This window comes from Canis aureus, chromosome 26, assembly GCF_053574225.1.
Source record: "Canis aureus isolate CA01 chromosome 26, VMU_Caureus_v.1.0, whole genome shotgun sequence".
NCBI lineage: Eukaryota > Metazoa > Chordata > Mammalia > Carnivora > Canidae > Canis > Canis aureus.
Window position 1 is genome coordinate 5,315,832 of NC_135636.1, and position 22,002 is coordinate 5,337,833.

The 22,002-nt window shown below is 48.4% G+C and overlaps 1 protein-coding gene across 1 annotated transcript in view; it reads left to right on the top strand.

Annotated features, from left to right (window-relative positions):
- The window catches only part of LOC144298900 (uncharacterized), a 43,098-nt gene extending 22,749 nt beyond the window's left edge, over window positions 1–20,349 (top strand). Inside the window, exons 5-6 of the mRNA XM_077874098.1 lie at window positions 2,635–2,743; window positions 19,867–20,349. Coding sequence (XP_077730224.1) covers window positions 2,635–2,743; window positions 19,867–19,974 — 217 coding nt within the window. The 3' untranslated portion in view covers window positions 19,975–20,349. The remainder of the gene's footprint in view (window positions 1–2,634; window positions 2,744–19,866) is intronic.
- The last annotated feature ends 1,653 nt before the right edge of the window (window positions 20,350–22,002 follow it).

A 22,002-nucleotide genomic window follows, 5' to 3' on the forward strand; every position in this document is an offset into this window, starting at 1 on the left:
AGTTGAAATTTTAAAAAATAATTTCATTTTCTCTCCTTTGTTGGATTATTACCTATCACTCATTATTTTAGTAGTTGCTTTGAGATTTATAGTACATATCCCTAGTTTCTCACAGTCTGCTTCACATGAGAGTGTATGACTTCATGAATAGTATGAGAGCCTTGCAGTAGAACCTACATTTCTTTTTTCCTGAGCTTTGTACTGCTTTTCTTTGTTTTTTAATATTTTATTTTATTTGAGAAAGAGAGAGAGAGAGAGAAAGCAAGCACGAATGGCGGACAGAGGCAGAGGGAAAGGGAGAAGCAGATTCCTCGCTGAGCAGGGAGCTCAACACGGGGCTTGATTCCAGGACCCTGAGATCATGATCCATCCCGAAGGCAGACGTTTAACTGACTGAGCTACCCAGGTGCCCCTGTGCTGTTTTATCAGAAATTTTAGTTTTACGTCTGTTGAAGCTCACATTACATCACTATTAGTTTTTTTTTTATTAAACAGTTAATTATCTTGTAGTGAGTTTTCAATATAAAAGAAAGTATTACGTATTTATCCACATACTTAACATTTCTGGTGCTGTTCCTTCTGTGTAAAGCGGTCTTTCCACTTGTGATCACTTTCCTTGCACTCAGACTATGTTTAACTTGTAGTAGGTGTCATCTGGGGATGGATGTGTTTCAGCTTTTGCGTATCATAAGAATTTTAAAATTCACTTTACTTTTTGAATGCTGTTTTTGCTGGGTCCAGAATTTTAGGTCAGAATTTCTCTGGGCGCTCTCTGTCTCTCTGCCGTTTTCTCACTGGCTTTGTTCTCTGTGGGAAATCTGCTCTTGTGCTAATGGTTGGTCCCTTGTCGCATTGTGTCCTTTCCTTCCCTCTGGGGGGCATTTACGATTTTCTGTATATCACTGGGTTGGAGCAGTGTGATTATCATGTGCCTTGGTGTTGTTTCGGCCACACTTCTTGTGCTTGGGATTTGTTGAGTTTCTTCAGTTTTTGGGTTGATAATTTTGCTTAAATTTTGGGAAAGTTTTAGGCTTTATTTTTTCATATCCCCCCCCCCAACTTTACAGAGACTCCAATTACACGTGTGTTAGGCTGCTTGAACTTTCCCACAGCTCACTGATGCTCTGTCTGTTTATCTGTGTTTAATTAGGTGGTCTCTCCTTTCTGTACTTTATTCCGGGCAGTTTGTACTGTAATGTGTGCACACACTGCACACATGTACTCATCAGAGGGCCCTGTGCGCATCTTAGGGGTTCCACGCGGCTCTGTTTCAAGGTGCTGTGGCAAGTGAACTCTTGCTGCCCTGTTTTGCATGAATGCTTAGTACCGTCTCCTCAGTCCCAGGTAGTTAGTTCCCTGGTCCCCTCCTTCTCTGCATCCTGGGGCCTTCCTTGATGCAGGAATCTGGAGCAGTCATGGAGCTCACCTCACTGTTTTCCTGCCTCTGGGGAACTGGAGAGATTTGTTTGCCTGTTCATGAACGTCCGATAAATAGTCATCACTGTGTGCTTTCCTCTCAGAGTTCTTTCGCTCGGCACAATAATTCATGCATGAGTTATCAATGAGCTTTCGATGCTCATCCATGGTTAGTAGCATATAACGGTAGTAAGCTCTTCCATGCTCCTGAACAGTGTTCCACCGTAGGACTGTATTGCAGTTTGTGTACCCAGTCTCCTTTGGATGGGTGTTTGAGTTACTTTCTGTTTGGAAATCTTGCACTGTTAAGTAAGGCAGATCTGCCCATTCTTGCACAAAACTTTTGTGGGCATATGCATTCGTTCCAGTTCGTGACTCTAGGAGTGGATTGCTGAGTCACCAGATTGTTGTAGATCTAAAAACATGTGTAAGAAGCTGTAGTTGTACCATTTGTTTCCCATTCTGGCTAACATTTAATCTTCCGGTGCTAAGTACCGGCTTCAGTGAATCTGTGCACTCAGAGGAGACGCTCAAACGTATCACCAATCGGGTAGACTGACTGGCGTTTGGTTTCTCAGGCAAATTGAATTTTTGTAAGATCATCAGATATGGCCATGAGCCCTGACCCTGCAAAGAGGGGTCTGGTGGGCAAGTGGTTTGTGTAGTCCCCGAGCCGGCGTGTGTCGTGGATTCAGTGCCGGGCCGGGTGTAGGGAGGAACCACATATCTTAGCACACTGGCCTCACGCGAATGCTTCTCCATCCTCGTGAGCCCAGCTGCATCCGGAGAGGCCCAGGGGCCAGGAGACTCAGTCACTAGCTTCCTCTGTTGGCTGAGCATCTTCTGGCAGTGCCTGTGGATGACTTTGTCATAGCAGTAGCCATTGGCCTGCAGCGTGGACGCTAGTACATGGTCCTATAAGCAGTGCTGATGAGCGCGGCGCCCTGACGGCCTTGGCCCAGTCTCAGGGGATCGGCAAGCGGGGCAGCTGTGGGCTTCCGGCTGGGCCCTGGCACTGGGAATGCTGACGGGGTATCCGCGGCCCCCGGGGGAATCCCGGCCTTGGCGGCATGGCTGCTTGTTCTTCCCTGTTTAACTGTAAGGTTCCTGTTTTAGCTTTTCCCGGACTCCGCTAGACGTCCCACTTCCTGAAAGAGAAGAGAGAAAAGCAAACAAACTGGTTCGTGGAGCTGACAGTTTCTCCCTTTGCTCTTTCAGCTGGAGGAGTTCACGAGCCTGCACAGCTTTAAGAACAAAGTCTTTAAAAAGCCCAAGGTCTGTGGGGTTTGCAAGCAGATTATCGACAGCCACGGGATTTTATGCCGAGGTGAGTGCACGTCTGTCGTTCACCCGCCGAGGAAACGGAACCGCAGCAAACACTGGAGCAAAACCCAAATGAAAAGCTGCTTTCGGGGCGGGGTGGGGGGGGGTGGGCGGTTCCCAAATGTTCAGTGGTGGCGCCCCTTCCTGGCGGGTGTTCCCCCACCGCTGCCGGCCGGTCCACTGAGCTTACCCCCTTGCAGCTGGGGAGGAGCGTGGCTAGAAGGAGCGAGGCTGCTGGCCGTGCTGGGGGCGCCGTGGTCCTCGTGGCTCGGCCTCACAGTCGCGCACGCCGACCCTCGGCACAGTTGGCAGGCGGGCGCTCTGCGCGTCGGTGCTGGGCCTTCGGCCTGTCGTCAGGCTCTGTGGCTGCCGGTGCTCCAAAGCTCACACCCAGGCGGCCCGCTGCTTGTGCAGTCGGAGACCTGCGCAGCGGGCCTGTGGGGGCGGTGGTTCTGGTCCTGAGAGCCCCAGGGTCCCCGTGGGGCGTGGGCCTGTGTCACAGCGTGGGGCGGGCTGGGCCCGGAGGAGGCGCGGGCTGCCGGGTGGTGCCCTGTGGTTGGCGGGTGTCGCTGGCGGCCTTCGTTTGCGTCGGGCTTGCCTCTTGGTCCCCGTCCCCCCTGAGGACCCGCGGTGCTGTCTGCAGGGCTGCCCTGCGCTGGGCTGCGGGGACGAGGGTCGGGCATCCGCAGTGAGGGGGCGACACGGGCCTCTCGGGGCCCCTCTTGCCGGGAAGGGGCCGGAGGGTGGGGGCAGCTGGTGTGGCTGCTCCTCCGGAGGACCCGCGCCCTCCCTCCCTGATCCCCGGTGTCTCTGTCTCCTTTTCTGGGCACGCGGGCCCCCTCCCTTCTCCCAGAACGGGCCGGGGGCCTCCCCCTCCCCTGGCCCCCGAGAGCTGCCACCGGGGCCGGAGGGGTCGTGCATTCGGGACTCGGTGCTCCTGCTGGAGGGATCACTGTGCTGGCTCCAGCCTCGAATGGGCACCCGGTGACGGCGTCAGGCGAAGAGGGCCTGTGAGGGACGCGTCTCCTGGGGACTGACTCGTCAGCGTGGAGGTGTCTCCCTGTGGATGTGCGGGGGCAGGGTGTGCGCATGCTGCTCCCAGGGCCGGGTTTGGGAGCCGGGCAGGGTCATGCGGGTGTAGACAGGGCCCGGAAGGGTCGTGCGGGTATCCGTGATTGGCTGCTCAGGGGAGCGGTGGCCTTTCCGTGGTTCTCTTCAGTGCCCCTGACAGCGCGTTGTCAGGTCTGTTCCTTCTGTCACGGCAGCGTGAAGACTGCGAAGGAGAGCCCGGGGAGCTTTGTCTCCTGCGAGTCATACGCGTCACGTGCCTCTGTGTGTGGAGCCTGTGTGTGGGCTCCGGAGACCAGGAGGCCCGCCCGGTACACACGGCGTCTAAGCAGTCACGCCCGCCCGTGTCGTGAGGCTGTGGGGGAAGGGGGAAGGCTGGAGAAGCAGGAGGGATGCTGGCGTCGCGTGGGGACCGTGGAGCCAGGCTGCCAGGCTTCCCACTCTGCCTGTCTGTGCTCGAATTTTCCTCTAGCGAATAATGGCTTACACGGAGCACACCGAGTGGTGACTGGCTCAAGGTGTGCAGTAGGGATGCCGGGGCGGCTCAGCAGTGGAGCATCTGCCCTCAGACCAAGGCGTGACCCCGGGGGTCCCGGGATCGAGTCCCGCGTCGGGCTCCTTGCAGGGAGCCTGCTTCTCCCTCTGCTTGGGTCCCTGCTTCTCTCTTCTCTGTGTGTCTCATGGGGAAATAAATCTTAAAAAAAAAAAAAAAGTGTCTAGTAGTGTTGGTGATGGTGATGAAGGTGATGCAGGCAATGATGCTGCTGATTGTGGTGCTGATGGTAGTGATATGATGGTGATGGTGGAGGTGGTGATGATGGTGGTGGTGGTGGAGAGGATGATGCTGAGGTTGGCGGTAAGGTGCGTGTAATGATGATCATGGTGACGGTGATGCTGGTGGTCAAGCCGATTATGGTGGTGATGACAGTTACGATGATGGTGGTGACATCAGTGATGACAGTAATAATAATGCTGGTGTTGATGATGATGATGATGGTGGTGACCTTGATGGCATCGGTGATAATGCTGATCGTAAAAATGATCATTGCGATGATGGTGGTGATGATGGTGATGATGAAGATGTTGATGATGGTGAGAATGATGATGGTGGTGGTATTGATGGTGATGATGGTGGTGATGGTAGCGTTGGTGGTGACGATGATGGTGAGGATGACAGTGGTGGCCCCGGGGGTGGTGTTGGTGATAATGGTGACTGTGGTGGTCCTGTTGGTGATACGGTGACGGTAGGGAAGGGCAGGCATGTATTCTGGGACTCAGGTTCCTATTTTTACTGTTCCCTTTCTGGCTCATTCTTTTTTTTTTTTTAATTTTTATTTATTTATGATAGTCACACAGAGAGAGAGAGAGAGAGAGAGAGAGGCAGAGACATAGGCAGAGGGAGAAGCAGGCCCAATGCACTGGGAGCCCGACGCGGGACCCGATCCCGGGTCTCCAGGATCACGCCCTGGGCCAAAGGCAGGCGCTAAACCGCTGCGCCACCCAGGGATCCCTTTCTGGCTCATTCTTGACCTTCAAGTCCCTTACTTGACGTTCCACCTCCTGTCTTACCTCGTGTTCTGTATGTGGTGACAGTAGAAGAAAAAGCTTCATTTTCACGAAGCTGGGACACTTGCACATAGAGGCTTTTTTTTTTTTTTTTAATTTATGATAGTCACAGAGAGAGAGAGAGAGAGAGAGAGACACAGGCAGAGGGAGAAGCAGGCTCCAGGCACCGGGAGCCCGACGTGGGATTCGATCCCGGGTCTCCAGGATCGCGCCCTGGGCCAAAGGCAGGCGCCAAACCACTGCGCCACCCAGGGATCCCACATAGTGGCTTTCTTATCTCTGATTCTGGAACCTCCCAGGAAAAGGCACAGATGGCAGTGGGGTGGGGATGGGGTTTCGTGTCTGGCTGTGGCTCCCTCAGCTCCCCCGAGCCCCACTGATGCCACCTCAGCTCTGCGCCCTCGCCACTGCTTATGGCTCTGGTACACGTCGCTCCGCCAGGAACCCTCAGGTGGTCGCAAATGGTTCGGCTGTCACTGGTGGTGCTTTCGTGAGCCCGACCTGGTCATACTTTGCATGAGGCAGCGGGAAGGCTGCGGCGCAGCGACCTTGGAGTTCTGGTCCTGATGGGTGTAGACAAATGTGAGTTCTGGGGATTTTGCCCCGAGAGGGAGATGAATCCAAAAGGGGCAGGGTCAGACCCAGCAGAAGTGCTCCCTGGAAAGGCTTTGCCCCAATCGCATTGCGGACTAGGAGAGAACAGCCTGGAAGGGAAGCGTGCCAGGGAATGAGGGCAGGAGGCCGAGGAGGGGGAGGAGGCCGGAGGGAGGAGGCACCGGGGCTTTGCCAAGGCTGCTTGGGTGACGGCTCTTCCCGGGTAGAAAACAAATGTACGTTAGGCACCGGCTAGAGTGAGACGACAAGACAGCTCTGCGCTGCGTGTAAGGACGTCATGCCGTGAGGGGGCACCCTGTCCCCGGGGCCGTCAGGGCCACAGTCTGAGGGGTGCCCTGTCCCGGGGCCTTCAGGGCCGTGGTGGCCTCAGCGACGGCTCATGGAGGCCGGGGCCATGGGCCTGCCCGCGAGGCCCGGTCCCGAGGCTCCGCAGACGTTGGCCGCCCAGCGCCCCGAGACAGCAGGAAGCAACGTCGGAGCATCAGGCCGGTGCTTGGGCCGTGCTGGGGCCCCAGGCTCAGACACCCGTGACCAGGGGCCCGGCGCGTGGCGTGCAGACGGCGCTGCCGCGGCCTGCACGTGTGTGTCTTCGAGGCTGGGAGACGCCCGCGGGGCTTCGTTGAGCCTGAGGCGGGACCGGTGCCCACCCCGCACCCACGGCCCGGGTGCCTCGCCCCCTCCCGGAGCTCGGCAGCGTTGGTCTTTGCGAGCCGTCGATGGCTGAGAAGCGGCACGTGCTTTGACTGTAGGCTCCCATTCCGCGGTGGTTAGCAGAGGGCGGGCCTGCGAGCGGACACTGAGGCTCCGGTGCTGCCCCCGTCCTGAGCTGGACCTTCAGGTCTTCGCTCGCTCAGAAGCTCAGGGTACCGGAGCACCGGGGGCGCAGTGAGCGGAGCGCCTGGCCTGCTCCCCACCGGGTCACGACCTTGGGGCCGTGAGGTCGAGCTCTGCGTTGGGCTGCGTGCTCCGCACGGAGTCCGCTCAGGATTCGGCTTCCTGTGTCTCTGCTCAGCGTGTGGGCACTCTCTCTTCTCTTCAGATAAATAAATACATCTTTAAGAAAATCAGATTATTCATTATCTTTTCTTCTTGAGTTCTCATTCTGTCTTACAAGCACTTGGCATCTCACCGTTACATCCGGCCGCATACTTGCCAGCCTTTGATGGACTCTGGCCCGCAGGTGTCGGGGGGCAGTTTCTTACCGTTCCGCATTCTGCACTGCAAGCCTTCCGGTTGTTTGTCTGATTCTTTCGTCTGTGAAGTATTTTCATTTATTTATTTATTCATTTATTTATCTGAGACGAAGAGAGAGCACAAGTGGGGGGACAGCAGAGGCAGAGGGAGCAGCAGGCTCCCCGCTGAGCAGGGAGCTCGACTCGGGACTCGATCCCAGGACCCTGAGGTCATGACCTGAGCCAGAGGCAGACGCTCACCCGCTGACCCCCAGGCGCCCTGTGGAGTGTTTGTCTCGGCAAAGTTCTCAGGTGCGGCTTGTTCAAATCTACCATCATCTCATTTAATCTCTGTGTTGGCTTGTCATTTGAGGCCCCTTCCCGTTTTCTGCGGCCGTAAGGATGTCCTGCGTATTTTATTCTAATATTTCTTCTGCTTTTCCAGTTCCGACCCAGTTTCATGGTTGATTCGTTCTGGAGTTGGTGCTATTTCTGTTACTTTTCATGACTTAGCTGGTTTTCCCCGCGAGATGTACTGCGCGGTCCACCCTTGCTGAACCGAGTTGGGGTGACTCCATCCTGCCCGGCGTTCTCACATGGGGATGAGCCCGTTGGTCACATCTGTTTTGACAGAGTTGTTTTGTTCTGTACAGAGCTTCACGTCTCTTCGCTTGCCTACTGCAAGTGTTATCCCGTAGTAGATTTTTAGAAATCACAGTGTTTCCTTAGCTACCCAGTATTTTATGTACGGACACACACTTTTTAAGAATTGCTTTCACAGGTTCTTTTCTTCATGGCAGAATGGAATCTTTGGTATCACGCTGTTCCGCTTCTCATTCTGTACAACGAGAAGCGTGAGGCTGCCGTGTGTGTACCTGCGTGTATGTTTTGTGCTTTTGTTAGTTGTGACTTAGTGGAGGGGCTGGATTCTCCCATCTGCTTCTGTATTCAGCCTGTTTCCGCCTTATATTAGGCCGGGTTCTCCAGAGAAACAGAACCCATGGGATTTGTCATAAGGGGTTGGGCTCATGTGGTTAAGGAGGTTGTGGGTGCTCCAGATCGGCTGGTGGTAAGCTGGAGAAGTGGTGTAAATTCCAGCCCAAGTCTGAGTCCAGAAGCAGGAGAGCACTGATGTCCTAGGTCAAGGGCAGTCGGGCGGAGAGAATTCTTCCTCTGCACTTCATTTTGTTTAGGTCCTCACCTGATTAGACAAGGCCCACCCTGGCCAGGGAAGACAATCTGCTTCCTGATGAGTGACTGAGCTGTGAAGAAAGAGATGAGAAACCCTCATCCCTCTGAATTACTTGTGTCAGAATATTTTAACCATAGTACCACGGATAGTAAATTGTCCTTATTAACAGGAAATACGTCTCAGATTGGAATCTGAGCAATTAGATACGCAGAGAAAAAAAGCTTTGACTCGCTCCTCATCTTTTAAAGACAAAGGAGAGCTTTTCTATGTACAAAGTCAGTTGTCAAAATAGCCTTAGGGAATAAGAGTCTGCAGCATGGAATCCCGCTGCACAGCTGGGAAGCCCGCGTCCCAGGTCTTCCTGATCCCAAATCCCTGGGCCTGTCCCCCAACACAGGCTGCCAAGCTGAGGTCATTTGCAATTACTCTCTTAGGAGCTCTGGGGAAGGGGGAAGGAGCTAGATAGGATGGGACTGGAAGGGTGGAGGCCAAGAAAATTAAGGCCATTCCAATTTAAATTCAGCTTTAGCACAAGTCCACCCATCCCAGGTCCCTGTGAAGAAGAGCTGAAATTTACATTCTTTCAGTTACAGGAAAAAAACAAAAGTTTACAGCTTAATGACCTAGAAAGCCCCACAATAGAATCAAAACTGAGCCCAGGCCAAGGACAGGAAGCCTCTATTAGAATGAGAACAGAGCTCAATGCCCTTGAATGTCCCATATCAAAATGTAAACAGAACTTGAGGAATTGCTCCAGCCCTTCTGGAGGTCCCCGAGACCAGCCCTTAAAACTAAGCTAAAACCCTCCTCGGGGTCCAAGTCCCTGCTCCACTCTGTCGGGTATACTTGGACACAAGCTCGAGCTTGTAAATAAACCCTCGTGTGTTTGCATCATTGTCGGCTTCTCGGTGGTTTCTCGGATTTGCAATCTTGGGCACAACACTCTGAGATAAAAAAACAAAACCAAAAGAAGCTCGGACACAGGTAGAGTAAACGCAGGGTTCTGAGAGAATCGGCGGAGACCCGGGGCCTTGGGAGCTCTTCTGTGGAAGCCCATGCATACTGGGGGGCAGGATGCTCAGCCCCAGAGCCAGAGGACCCAGAGACCCCACCCGCATCCTGCCCATCAGGGGGGGGGTCTCAGGGAGCAGCACTGCACCGCCCACTGGAGGCCAGAGGTGCTGGTTTCAGGTCTCATATTTAGGTCTTTCATCCATTTTGAATTTATTTTTTATATATATGGTGTAAGAAAGTGGTCCAGTTTGATTCTTCTGCATGGGGCTGCCTGGTTTTCCGAAAACCATTTGTTCTTATCCTGTGATCAGGGTTAGGGTTTGTTGAAGAGACTGTCTTTGTGCCATTGGATATTCCGTCCTGCCTTGTTGTCGATTAATGGATCATAGAGTTACAGGTTTGTATCTTGTTTCGGCTTTGCATTCTGTTCTATTGATCTAAGCGTCTCCTGTTGGGAGATTCTTGAGTGCTGATTCAATTTCTTTGCTGGTTATCTGTTCAAGTTTTTTATTTCTTCCTTTTTCATTTTTGCTATGTTATATATTTCCAGGAATTGATCAATTTCTTCCAGGTTCTAGGTTGCTGGCATATAATTTTTCATAATGTTCTCTTATAATTGTTTGTATTTCTCTAGTGTTGGTTGTTATTTCTCTTTTCCCATTTGTGATTTTATTTGGGTCCTTTCTCATTTTTTATCTTTTTTCTTTTTTTAAATATTTTATTTATGTATTCATGTGAGACACAGAAAGGCAGAGGTAAAGGCAGAAGGAAAATAAGGCTCCACTGGGCCCTGATGTTGGACATGATTCCCCAGGACCCCGGGATCATGATCTGAGCGAAAGCAGATGCTCAACCCCTGATGCACCCAGGTTCCTTGCTGATTCAATTCCTTTGCTCATTATGGGTCTCCTCACATTTTCTATTTCTTCCTATTTCAGATTTGCTCGTTTGCACATTTCTAGGAATTTTTCCATTTCTTCCAGGTCCCCCAGTTTGTTAGCGTATAATCTTTCATAGTATTCCCTTATAATTGTCTAATTTTTCTGGTGTTGATTGTGATCTCTCCTCTCTCATTTGTGATTTTATTTATTAAGTCTTTTCTCTTTTCTCGTTGATAAGGCTGGCTAGGGCTTGATCCATTTTCTTAATTATTTTGAAGAACCATGTCTTTGTTTCATTATTCCATTCTACTGCTTTGTTGTTTCTGTATTGTTTATTTCTGCTCTCACCTTTTTTTTCCCTTCTTCTGTAGTCTTTAGGCTTTTCTTGCTATTCCTTTTCCAGCCTATTTAGGTGGAGCGTTAGGTTGTGGATTGGAGACTTCTTATTTCTTGAGGTAGGCCTGTATTGCTATTCTACTTCCCCCTTAGGACTGCCTTTTCTACATCCTAGAAGTTTGGAGAAACATGTTTTCATTTTCATTTGTTTTAAATTTCCTCTTTAATTTCCTGGTTGCTCCATTCATTCTCTAGTAGGATGTTCATAATCTCCACGTATTTTTGGTCTGTCCAAATTTTTTCTAACTGTCGACTTCGAGTTTTATAGCATCGTGGTCCGAAAATGTACAGGGTGTTATATCAACCTTCTTGTACCTGTTGTACCTGTTGAGGGCTGATTTGTGGCCCATGATATGATCCTTTCTGGAGAATGTCCCATGTGCACTTGAAAGGAATGTGTATTCTGCTTTAGGAAGAAATGTTCAGACTATATCTGTTGAGTCCTTGTGGTCCAGTGTGTCAAGGCTATTGTTCCCCTGTTGATTTAATGCATAGATGATCGGTCCATTGCCATAAGTGGGTGTTAAAATCCCCTGTTATTGTATTATTATCAGTGAGTTCCTGTATGTTTGTTGTTAATTGGTTTGTATATTTAGGTACTCCCATGTTGGCAGCATAAATATTTAGTTGTTGGAACTTTTTTTAAAAATAAATTTATTTTTTATTGGTGTTCAATTGACCAACATACAGAATAACACCCAGTGCTCATCCCGTCAAGTGTTCCACTCAGTGCCGTCATCCATTCACCCTCTCTTCCTGCCCTCCTCCCCTTCCAGCACACCTAGTTCATTTCCCAGAGTTAGGAGTCTTTATGTTCTATCTCCCTTTCTGATATTTCCCACACGTTTCTTCTCCATTCCCTTATATTCCCTTTCACTATTATTTATATTCCCCAAATGAATGAGAACATACACTGTTTGTCCTTCTCCGATTGACTCACTTCACTCAGCATAATACCCTCCAGTTCCATCCACGTTGAAGCAAATGGTGGGTATTTGTCATTTCTAATGGCTGAGGAATATTCCATTGTATACATAAACCACATCTTCTTTATCCATTCATGTTTCAATGGACACCAGGCTCCTTCCACGGTTTGGCTATTGTGGACATTCCTGCTATAAACATCGGGGTGCAGGTGACCCAGCGTTTCGTTGCATCTGAATCTTTGGGTAAATCCCCACCAGTGCAATTACTGGATTGTAGGGAAGGTCTATTTTTTTCTTTTTTAAATTTATTTATGATAGCCACACTGATAGAGAGATATATATATGGGGGGGGGGGGAGGCAGAGACATAGGCAGAGGGAGAAACAGACTCCATGCACTGGGAGCCCGACATGGGATTCGATCCCGGGTCTCCAGGATCATGCCCTGGGCCAGAGACAGGCACCAAACTGCTGCACCACCCAGGATACCTTTGTTCTAATTTCAAGGCATTATGGTCTGAGAATATGCAGGGGACAATCCCAATCATTTGGTATCTATTAGGACCCGATTTGTGACCCAGTATGTGGTCTATTCTGGAGAAAGTTCCATGTGCACTTGAGAAGAATGTGTATTCAGTTGAGTTTGGATGTAAAGTTCTGTAGATTTCTGTGAAATCCATCTGGTCCAGTGTATGATTTAAAGCTCTCGTTTCTTTGGAGATGTTTTGCTTAGAAGACCTATAGAGTGTAGAAAGAGCTAGATTGAAGTCACCAAGTGTAAGTGTATTATTATCTAAGTATTTCTTCACTTTGGTTATTAATTGGTTTAAATATTTGGCAGCTCCCACATTCGGGGCATATATGTAGAGGATTGTTAAGTCCTCTTGTTGGATAGATCCCTTAAGTATGATTTAGTGTCCCTCTTCATCTCTCACTACAGTTTGGGGTAAATTTTAGTTTATCTGATATAAGGATGGCTACCCCTGCTTTCTTTTGAGGACCATTTGAATGGTAAATGGTTCTCCAACCTTTTATTTTCAGGCTGTAGGTGTCCTTCTGTCTAATATGAGTCTCTTGTAGACAGCAAATAGATGGGTCCTGCTTTTTTATCCAGTCTGAAACCCTGCGCCTTTTGAAGGCGTCAATAAGCCCGTTCACGTTCAGAGTTACTATCGACAGATATGAGTTTAGTGTCATCATGATATCTATTCAGTCCTTGTTTTTGTGGATTGTTCCACTGAACTTCTTCTTAAAGGGGAATTTTAAGAGTCCCCCTTAAAATTTCTTGCAGAGCTGGTTTGGAGGTCACATATTCTTTCATTTACTGTCTGTCTTGGAAGCTCTTTATCTCTCCTTCCATTTTGAATGAGAGCCTTGCTGGATAAAGTATTCTTGGTTGCATGTTCTTCTCATTGAGGACCCTGAATACATCCTGCCAGCCCTTTCTGTCCTGCCAGGTCGCTGTGAAGACGTCTGCTGTTACCCTAATGCTCCTCCCCATAAAGGTCAGGGATTTCTTGTCTCTTGCTGCTTTAAGGATCTTCTCTTTATCTTTGGAATTTGCAAGCTTCACTATTAAATGTCGAGGTGTTGGATGCTTATTATTGATTTTAGGGGGGGATCTCTCTATTTCCTGGATCTGAATGCCTGTTTCCCTTCCCAGATTAGGAAAGTTTTCAGCTATGATATGTTCAAATACATATTCTGGCCCTCTGTCCATTTTGGCGCCCTTGGGAACCCCAATTACAAGTAGGTTTTTCTTCCTCAGGGTGTCGTTTATTTCCCTTAATCTGTCTTCCTGGTCTTTTAATTGTGTGTCTCCTTTTTCCTCAGTTTCCCTCTTTGCCATCAACTTGTCTTCTATGTCACTCACTCGTTCTTCTACCTCGTTAACCCTCATCCTTAGGACTTCTAGTTTGGATTGCATCTCATTCAATTGATTTTTAATTTCAGCCTGATTGGATCAAAATTCTGCAGTCATGAAGTCTCTTGAGTCCTTTATGCTTTTTTCTAGAGCCACCAGTAGCTGTATAATAGTGCTTCTGAATTTGCTTTCTGACTATGAATTGTTATCCAGATTTTGTAACTCTGTGGGAGAGATGACTGTTTCTGATTCTTTCTTTTGAGGTTAGGTTTTCCTTCTAGTCATTTTCCTGAGTGCAGAGTGGACAAAAAGAAATTGTATTGGGAAAAGGAGAAAAAGAGAGGAGAGAAAGAAAGAAAGAAAAGAGAAAAACGAAAAAGAATAAAGGAAGAAAGAAGAAAATAGAGAATAAAAAGAAAGAAAAAGAAAGAAAGGGGGGAAAAGGGGAGGGCGAAGCAATCAGAAATAAAAATAAAAAAACATGGGGGAGTATCTTCTGATTCTGTATACTTTAAGTCCCTTGACTTCCCCTGTCTAGCCGGTCTTCTGGGGGAGGGGCCTGTTGTGCTGATTTTCAGGTGTTAGCACTTGGGGGAGTCGCTCTGTCCCCTGCCTGGTGCAGGGCTCAGTGGGATTAGTTTCCCCCATGAGGCCGCAGGAGGATCAACCCCAGTGGTAGCGGCCAGCTCTGGAAACCTGTATTCAGCCCCCGCAGTAACTCAGGAGCAGTCCCTCTGTAGGTCCTGGAGGCTCTGGGGCGGGTCCGCTGATCTGCTTAGCTCTGGACAGGAGCATCCTTGCTGTCCTGGGCCTTGCGGGCCTCTGCCTGTCCCGGGGGAGGCCGAAAACTGGGCTGTGTCCCAGTGCCCTGTGCTCCGGGGCCTGTGCTGTTGGATTCTCGCTCCCGGCTGCACAGCCACCTCACTGCAGAGCCACCGCCCGAGCCCCTCCGAGTTGCTCCCGGAGCTCCGCATCCCCCTCCGAATGGAGCCTCTTCTTCTGCAGGAGGCGCCGCTGCCAAGCTGCTCCCAGGGCCGTGCAAACCCCTCTGTGCAGAGCCGCCACCCGAGCCCATCAGCTGCTCCCTGGTCAATGCATGTGCCCTGCAGCCCTTAGGGAGCTCGCTGCACTCTCCTGGGAGTGCAGGTGTCTATTAGTGTCCCAGGGAGCCCTAGGGCATCCCCGCCCTCCTGGGGTCCTGCTCTGACTCCTTGAAGGTGCCATTCTGCCCTGGAAGATTGGTGCAGCTCCTCCTTCTCCCAGGACAGAGCTCTTCTGTCCTGTGGGCACTCGCCCTGGCCTTAGCCAGGCTCCTCACAGGGCCCCTCACCCTTGTATGCCTTTTATTTCTTTATTTCTTTTTCCCGTCTTCCTACCTTGATAGAATCACGAACTTTTCCACTGTAGCATTCGGTCTGGTCTCTGTTTAAATCTCAGGCCGAATTCATAGATTTTCAAGATGATTTGAAGGTTATCTAGGTAATTTCGTGGGGACAGGTGATTTGGGGACCCTACACTTCCGCCATCTTGCCCCTCCTCCTGTATGTTGCATTTTAGCTTTGGTTGTTTTCTTCATTTTGCGGAAGCTTTACAATTTGATGAAGTCCCAATAGTATTTTTGCTTTTGTTTGCCTCACCTCAGAGGCATATCTAGAAAGAAGATCCAATGGACAATGTCAAAGACTTTGCTGCCTATCTTTTCTTCTTTGTATTGTTTCAGGTCTCACATTTAGGTGTTTCATCCATTTTGAATTTATTTTATATATATATGGTATAAGAAAGTGGTCCAGTTTCATTCTTCTGTATGTGGCTGCCTGGTTTTCCCAACACCATTTGTTCTTATCCTGGGGTCAGGGTTAGGGTTTGTTGAAGAGACTGTCTTTGTGCCTTTGGATATTCCTTGCTGCCTTGTTGTGGATTAATGGATCATAGAGTTACAGGTTTGTATCTTGTTTCGGATTTCCATTCTGTTCTGTTGATCTAAGCGTCTCCTGTTGGGAAATTCTTGATTGCTGATTCTATGTCTTTGCTGGTTATCTGTCTGTTTTAGTTTCTTATTTCTTCCTTTATCATTTTTGTTATGTTGTATATTTCCAGGAATTCATCTATTTCTTCCAGGTTCTAGGTTGCTGGCATATAATTTTTCATAATGTTCTCTTATACTCATTTGTATTTCTGTAGTGTTGGTTGTTATTTCTCTTTTCTCATTTGTGATTTTATTTGGGTCCTTTCTCATCTTTTTATCTTTAAAGATTTTATTTATGGATTCATGCGAGACATAGGGAGACAGAGGGATAGGCAGAGGGAAAATGAGGCTCCATGCGGGGACCCTTAATCCCCCAGTTCCCCGGGATCATGACCTGAGCCAAAGCAGATGATCAACCACTGAGGTACCCAGGTGCCTTCCTGATTCAATTCTTTTGCTAGTTATGGCGCTGATTATCAGGTGCACATCTGCGTGGCAGATGCACCTGCGGGGTCAGAGGCGGGGTGGGCATCAGCACCTCTGGCCTCCAGTGTGCGGTGCAGTGCTGCTCCCTGAGACCCCCCCTGATGGGCAGGATGCGGGTGGGGTCTCTGGGTCCTCTGGCTCTGGGGCTGAGCATCCTGCCCCCCAGTATGCATGGGCTTCCACAGAAGAGCTCCCAAGGCCCCGGGTCTCCGCCGATTCTCTCAGAACCCTGCGTTTACTCTACCTGTGTCCGAGCTTCTTTTGGTTTTGTTTTTTTATCTCAGAGTGTTGTGCCCAAGATTGCAAATCCGAGAAACCACCGAGAAGCCGACAATGATGCAAACACACGAGGGTTTATTTACAAGCTCGAGCTTGTGTCCAAGTATACCCGACAGAGTGGAGCAGGGACTTGGACCCCGAGGAGGGTTTTAGCTTAGTTTTAAGGGCTGGTCTCGGGGACCTCCAGAAGGGCTGGAGCAATTCCTCAAGTTCTGTTTACATTTTGATATGGGACATTCAAGGGCATTGAGCTCTGTTCTCATTCTAATAGAGGCTTCCTGTCCTTGGCCTGGGCTCAGTTTTGATTCTATTGTGGGGCTTTCTAGGTCATTAAGCTGTAAACTTTTGTTTTTTTCCTGTAACTGAAAGAATGTAAATTTCAGCTCTTCTTCACAGGGACCTGGGATGGGTGGACTTGTGCTAAAGCTGAATTTAAATTGGAATGGCCTTAATTTTCTTGGCCTCCACCCTTCCAGTCCCATCCTATCTAGCTCCTTCCCCCTTCCCCAGAGCTCCTAAGAGAGTAATTGCAAATGACCTCAGCTTGGCAGCCTGTGTTGGGGGACAGGCCCAGGGATTTGGGATCAGGAAGACCTGGGACGCGGGCTTCCCAGCTGTGCAGCGGGATTCCATGCTGCAGACTCTTATTCCCTAAGGCTATCTTGACAACTGACTTTGTACATAGAAAAGCTCTCCTTTGTCTTTAAAAGATGAGGAGCGAGTCAAAGCTTTTTTTCTCTGCGTATCTAATTGCTCAGATTCCAATCTGAGACGTATTTCCTGTTAATAAGGATAATTTACTATCCGTGGTACTATGGTTAAAATATTCTGACACAAGTAATTCAGAGGGATGAGGGTTTCTCATCTCTTTCTTCACAGCTCAGTCACTCATCAGGAAATGCATCTTTATGGATTTAGAAAGAACTGAGAGACATTATTATCAATGGTCGTATTATTTATGTGAAGGACCCTTCCATGAGATTCTTCCCCTGTTTCAACTGACACTGAAACACTGTGAACTCTTTGGAAGACAAATGTCAAGGAAATAAATGTTATGCATTGCTAATTTTAAATGCACTTGCAATATGGTGTCTATTATACTAGACGTATTTTTATCTGATTTTTGCTATTTATTATCTGTTCCTGCTTTTCAGGTTGAGGAGGCATTATACATGTTCATAAGTGTTTTTCTTTCCTTCTGATCTAAAATTCTTACTTTGTTTCCATCAAAGGAACTCTTTAAGAATAAGGCAAAAGTTAATTCAACTATTCTTAAAATGTCTTACACTTGGAGCCTGATTCATTTAAGTCAATTTTCAAAATAAATCTTATTTATTAGGAAAAAAACAAAGATTTATAGGGAAATTGAGAAGATAGTACAGAGCATTCTCATGTACTTGCACTCAATTTCTCCAATTATTGATACCTTATATTAGTACGGTACAAATATTAGCTAATGAATCAATATGAAAAACTTCGCATTAAACAAAGACAAGAAACAAAACAAAACAAAACAAAGGCCATAGTTTATTCAGATTTCCTTAGTTTTTGCTAAGTTACCATCCCTCATATCACATTCCATTTGTCCTCCTGTTTCCTTAGGCTCCTCTGGATTGTGACAGTCTTTCTGCCTTTCCTTGTTGTTGTTGAACTGGAACGCTTTGAGAAGTAGAGTATTTTGTAAAATTTCCCTCAGTTGGGACATGTCTGTTGTTTATCTCATGACTGAACTGTTTTTGTGGATTATATACAGAGATATACTGCCATTTTCATTATATCATATAAAGGATAGATACTATCAACATGATTTATCAGTCTTGGTATCGATCTGATCATCTTGCTGAGGTAGTGTTTGTCAGCTTTCTCAGTAGTAAACTCATTCTTTATTATTATTAATTATTATTATATTATCAATATTATTTTAAGCTTTTCATATTATATTTTGTAGAAGAAGTTACTATGTGTATTCCACACGTACGAGTGGGAAGCTATGCTCATGAACTTGAGGGTGGAATGTCTTCACAAATTGTTTGAAATTCTTCTATATGGGTGATTTCTCTTCCTTGTGGGTTTGTTTGTTTGTTTCTCTTTCAAAGATGTTTTTTATTTATTTGAGAGAGTGAGGAGAGATAAAGCGTGAGCGAGAGGGGCAGAGGGCGAGGGAGAAGCAGGTTCCCTGCTGAACAGGGAGCCTTCCTTGGGACCTGGATCATGATCTGACCCTAAGGCAGAAGCTTAACAGACTGAGCCACACAGGTGCCACTCTTTCTTTCTTTCTTTCTTTCTTTCTTTCTTTCTTTCTTTCTTTCTTTCTTTCCTTCTCTCTCTCTCTCTCTCTCTCTCTCTCTCTCTCTTCCTTCCTTCCTTCCTTCCTTCCTTCCTTCCTTCCTTCTCAAGCCAGCAACTTCTGAGGAATTCCTCCCTCAGATGGGAGCTACATACTAACTTCCAAACCTGAGTACCTAGCTGAAAGCTCTATCTCTGGGGAATTTCCTTCTGAGAGATGAGATGACACGCGGTCCTTCCCAGTTCCACACTGCCTGCAGATGCAGTTACAAACATCCTCACTAGACATGTTTTACAGAAGCTCATGGGACGCAAGGGCCAGCTGCAGGCTTCAATGGTTGTGTCTCCAGGTGCAGTAGAGTGGTATTCATGAACGTCCTGCCTTACAATGCTGCTACGTTCTCACGGCCATCAGAACAAACTACTAGAAAGCTGACTTCCAGACATGCTTTCTTTTGAGAGCTTAGCTCAAGGCAGGACCCTCCCACATCCTGCCTGCCCATAGACGTAACTGCTAATATCCTTATGTTAGGTGCTGGGAGAGGGCGGCGAAATGCATGTGGAAGTGTCAGAACTGTACTCACTATTATCTGAGTTGAATACAGCAATCTCAAACGGCCTTCTTCCAAGAGGGTAGCTAGTTTCTAACTCCCATGTACGAGTGGGTAGCAGACATCTGCCTCCCAGGCGTACACACTTTTGAGAGTTGAGCTTATGGCCTGTACTTCCCACATCCTGCCTGCAGGTACACTTCGCTGCTAACAGGCCTAGGCTCGATGCGTGACGGAAGTGTTGTGAGAGGTAAGTGGAAAGTCCCGGCACACAAGACTAGTGCCTCTAAGCTCAATCCAGCGATTTCCAGTAATTCCTGTCTTAGACAGATGCTACATACTAAGTTCCATACGTGAGAAGCTAGCTGAACCCTGAGTCCAAAAGCATCTCTCTTCCGAGAGTTGAGCTCACACCCAGTCCCTCACAGTTCCACACTGCCTGCAGAATGAGTTTTGAACATCTTCACCAGAGACGTTTGTCAGAAGCTTGTGAGATGCAGTGGAATAATGCAGACCTGAAAGATGTCTCCAGCTGCAGTAGAGTGGTATTCTTCGAACCTCCTGAGTTAGAAGACTGCTAAAGTTCCACGGCCATTAGATCACAGCTAGTTGAAAGCTGGCTTCTAGGCATGCTGTCTTGTGAGAGCTGAGCTCAGGGCAGGACCTTCCCGCATCCTGCCTGCACATAGTCATAGCTGCTAACATCCTTAAGTGAGGTGCAGGGAGAGGTTGGAGAAATGCAAGTGTATACCTAGCCTCGATAAGTGTCTAGCAGACATCGGCCTGGAAAGCATACACAATTATGAGAGTTGAGCTTATAGCCTGTACCTCCCCCATCTTGACTGCCTGTATGTTCCCCTTCCACAGCATTTCGTTGTATTCGGGACGAAGCGGAGTGAAAACCAAGTGTCTGCCTTGTCAATTTCGTGCCTAGCGGACACCTGCCTGCAAAGCATGCACTCTCCTTTGGATTGAGCTTAGGACTTGAACCCCCCACATGCTGAGCACCTGTACGCTTCGGTTCCAAAGGATTTTGTTCGATACGGAACGCAAGTTTTGCGAGAGGCAAATGTGTCTTAGTTTAATCCAGCAACTTCTGAGGAATTCCTCCCTCAGATGGGAGCTACATACTAACTTCCAAACCTGAGAACCTAGCTGTAAGCTCTCTCTCTGGGGAATTTCCCTCTTGGAGATAAGCTGAAACGTGGTCCTTCCCAGTTTGACACTGCCTGCAGATACAGTTACGAACATCCTCATTAGACATGTTTGTCAGAAGCTCATGGGACGCAAGGGGTAACCTGTAGGCTTCAAGGTTTTGTCTTTAGGTGCAGTAAAGCGGTATTCATGGAACATTCTGAATTACAATGCTGCCACGTTCTCATGGCCAAGAAACCCAGTTAGTAGACAGCTGGCTTCGAGGCATACCTCGTTTTGAAAGCCGAGTTCAGGGCAGGACCCTCCCGCATCCTGCCTGCCCATAGTCATAGCTGCTAACATCCTTATGTTAGGTGCTGGGAAAGGTTGGAGAACTGCAAGTGGAAGTGTCAGGACTGTACTGACGTGTATCTGAGTTCAATACAGCGATTGCCAATGTCCTTGTTCAATTAGAGTGTAGCTCGGGTATACCTCGCCTCGATAAGTGTCTAGCAGACATTGGCCTGCAAAGCATACACAATTATGAGAGTTGAGCTTATAGCCTATACCTCCCCCATCTTGACTGCCTTTATGTTCTGCTTCCACAGCATTTCGTTGTATGCGGGACAGAAACAGAGTGAGAACCAAGTGTCTGTCTTGTCAATTTCGCGCCTAGCCAACAGCTGCCTCCAAGACATGCACACTCCTTTGCATTGAGCTTAGGACTCTAACCTCCCACATGCTGACCACCTGTACACTTCGCTTCCAAAGGATTTCTTTCGATTCGGGACAGAAGTTTTGCGAGAGGCAACTGTGTCTTAGTTCAATCCGGCAACATATCAGAAATTCCTCCCTCACTCCACTCCTGAGTACCTAGCTGAAAGCTCTCTCTCTGGGGAACTTCCCTCTCGGAGATGAGCTGAAACCTGGTCCTTCCCAGTTCCACACTGCCTGCAGATACAGTTACGAATATCCTCACTAGACATGTTTTACAGAAGCTCATTGGACACAAGGGGCAAACTGCAGGCTCAAGTTTGTGTGTCCTGGTGCAGTAAAGCGGTATTCATGGAACATCCTGAATAACAATGCTGCCATGTTCTCATGGCCACCAGAACGCAGTTAGTAGAAAGCTGGCTTCGAGGCATGCCTCCTTTTGAAAGCTGAGCTCAGGGCAGGACCCTCCCGCATCCTGACTGCCCGTAGTTGGAGCTGCTAACATCCTTATTTTAGGTGTTGGGAGAGGTTGGAGAAATGCAAGTGGAAGTGTCAGGACTGTACTGACGTGTATCTGAGTTCAATACAGCGATTGCCAACATCCTTGTTTAATTAGAGTGTAGCTTGGGTATACCTCGCCTTGATAAGTGTCTAGCAGACATCGGCCTGCAAAGCATACACACTTCTGAGAGTTGAATTTATGCCTTGTACCTCGCACATGCTGACTGCAGGTACACTTTGCTCCTATCAGGCCTAGGCTCAATGCATGACAGAAGTTTTGTCAGAGGTTATTGGAAGGTGCCGGCCCACATGACTAGTGTCTCCAAGCCCAATCCAGAGATATGTGAGGAACTGCTCTCTAGGATTGGTGCTACACACTAAGTTCCATACATGAGAAGCTAGTTGAACACAGTGTCCAAAGGGTACTTGCTTCTGAGACTTGAGCTCACCTCCAGTCCCTCAGTTCCACACGGCCTTCAGATGAAATTTTGAACATCCTCACATGACGTGTTGGTCAGAAGCTCATAGGACAAAAGGAGCTAGCTGCAGGCTTCAATGCTTGTGTCTCTAGGTGCAGTAGAGCGGTATACATGGAACCTCCTGACTTACAATGTAGCTACATTCTCATGGCCATAAGAACGCAGCTAGTGGAAA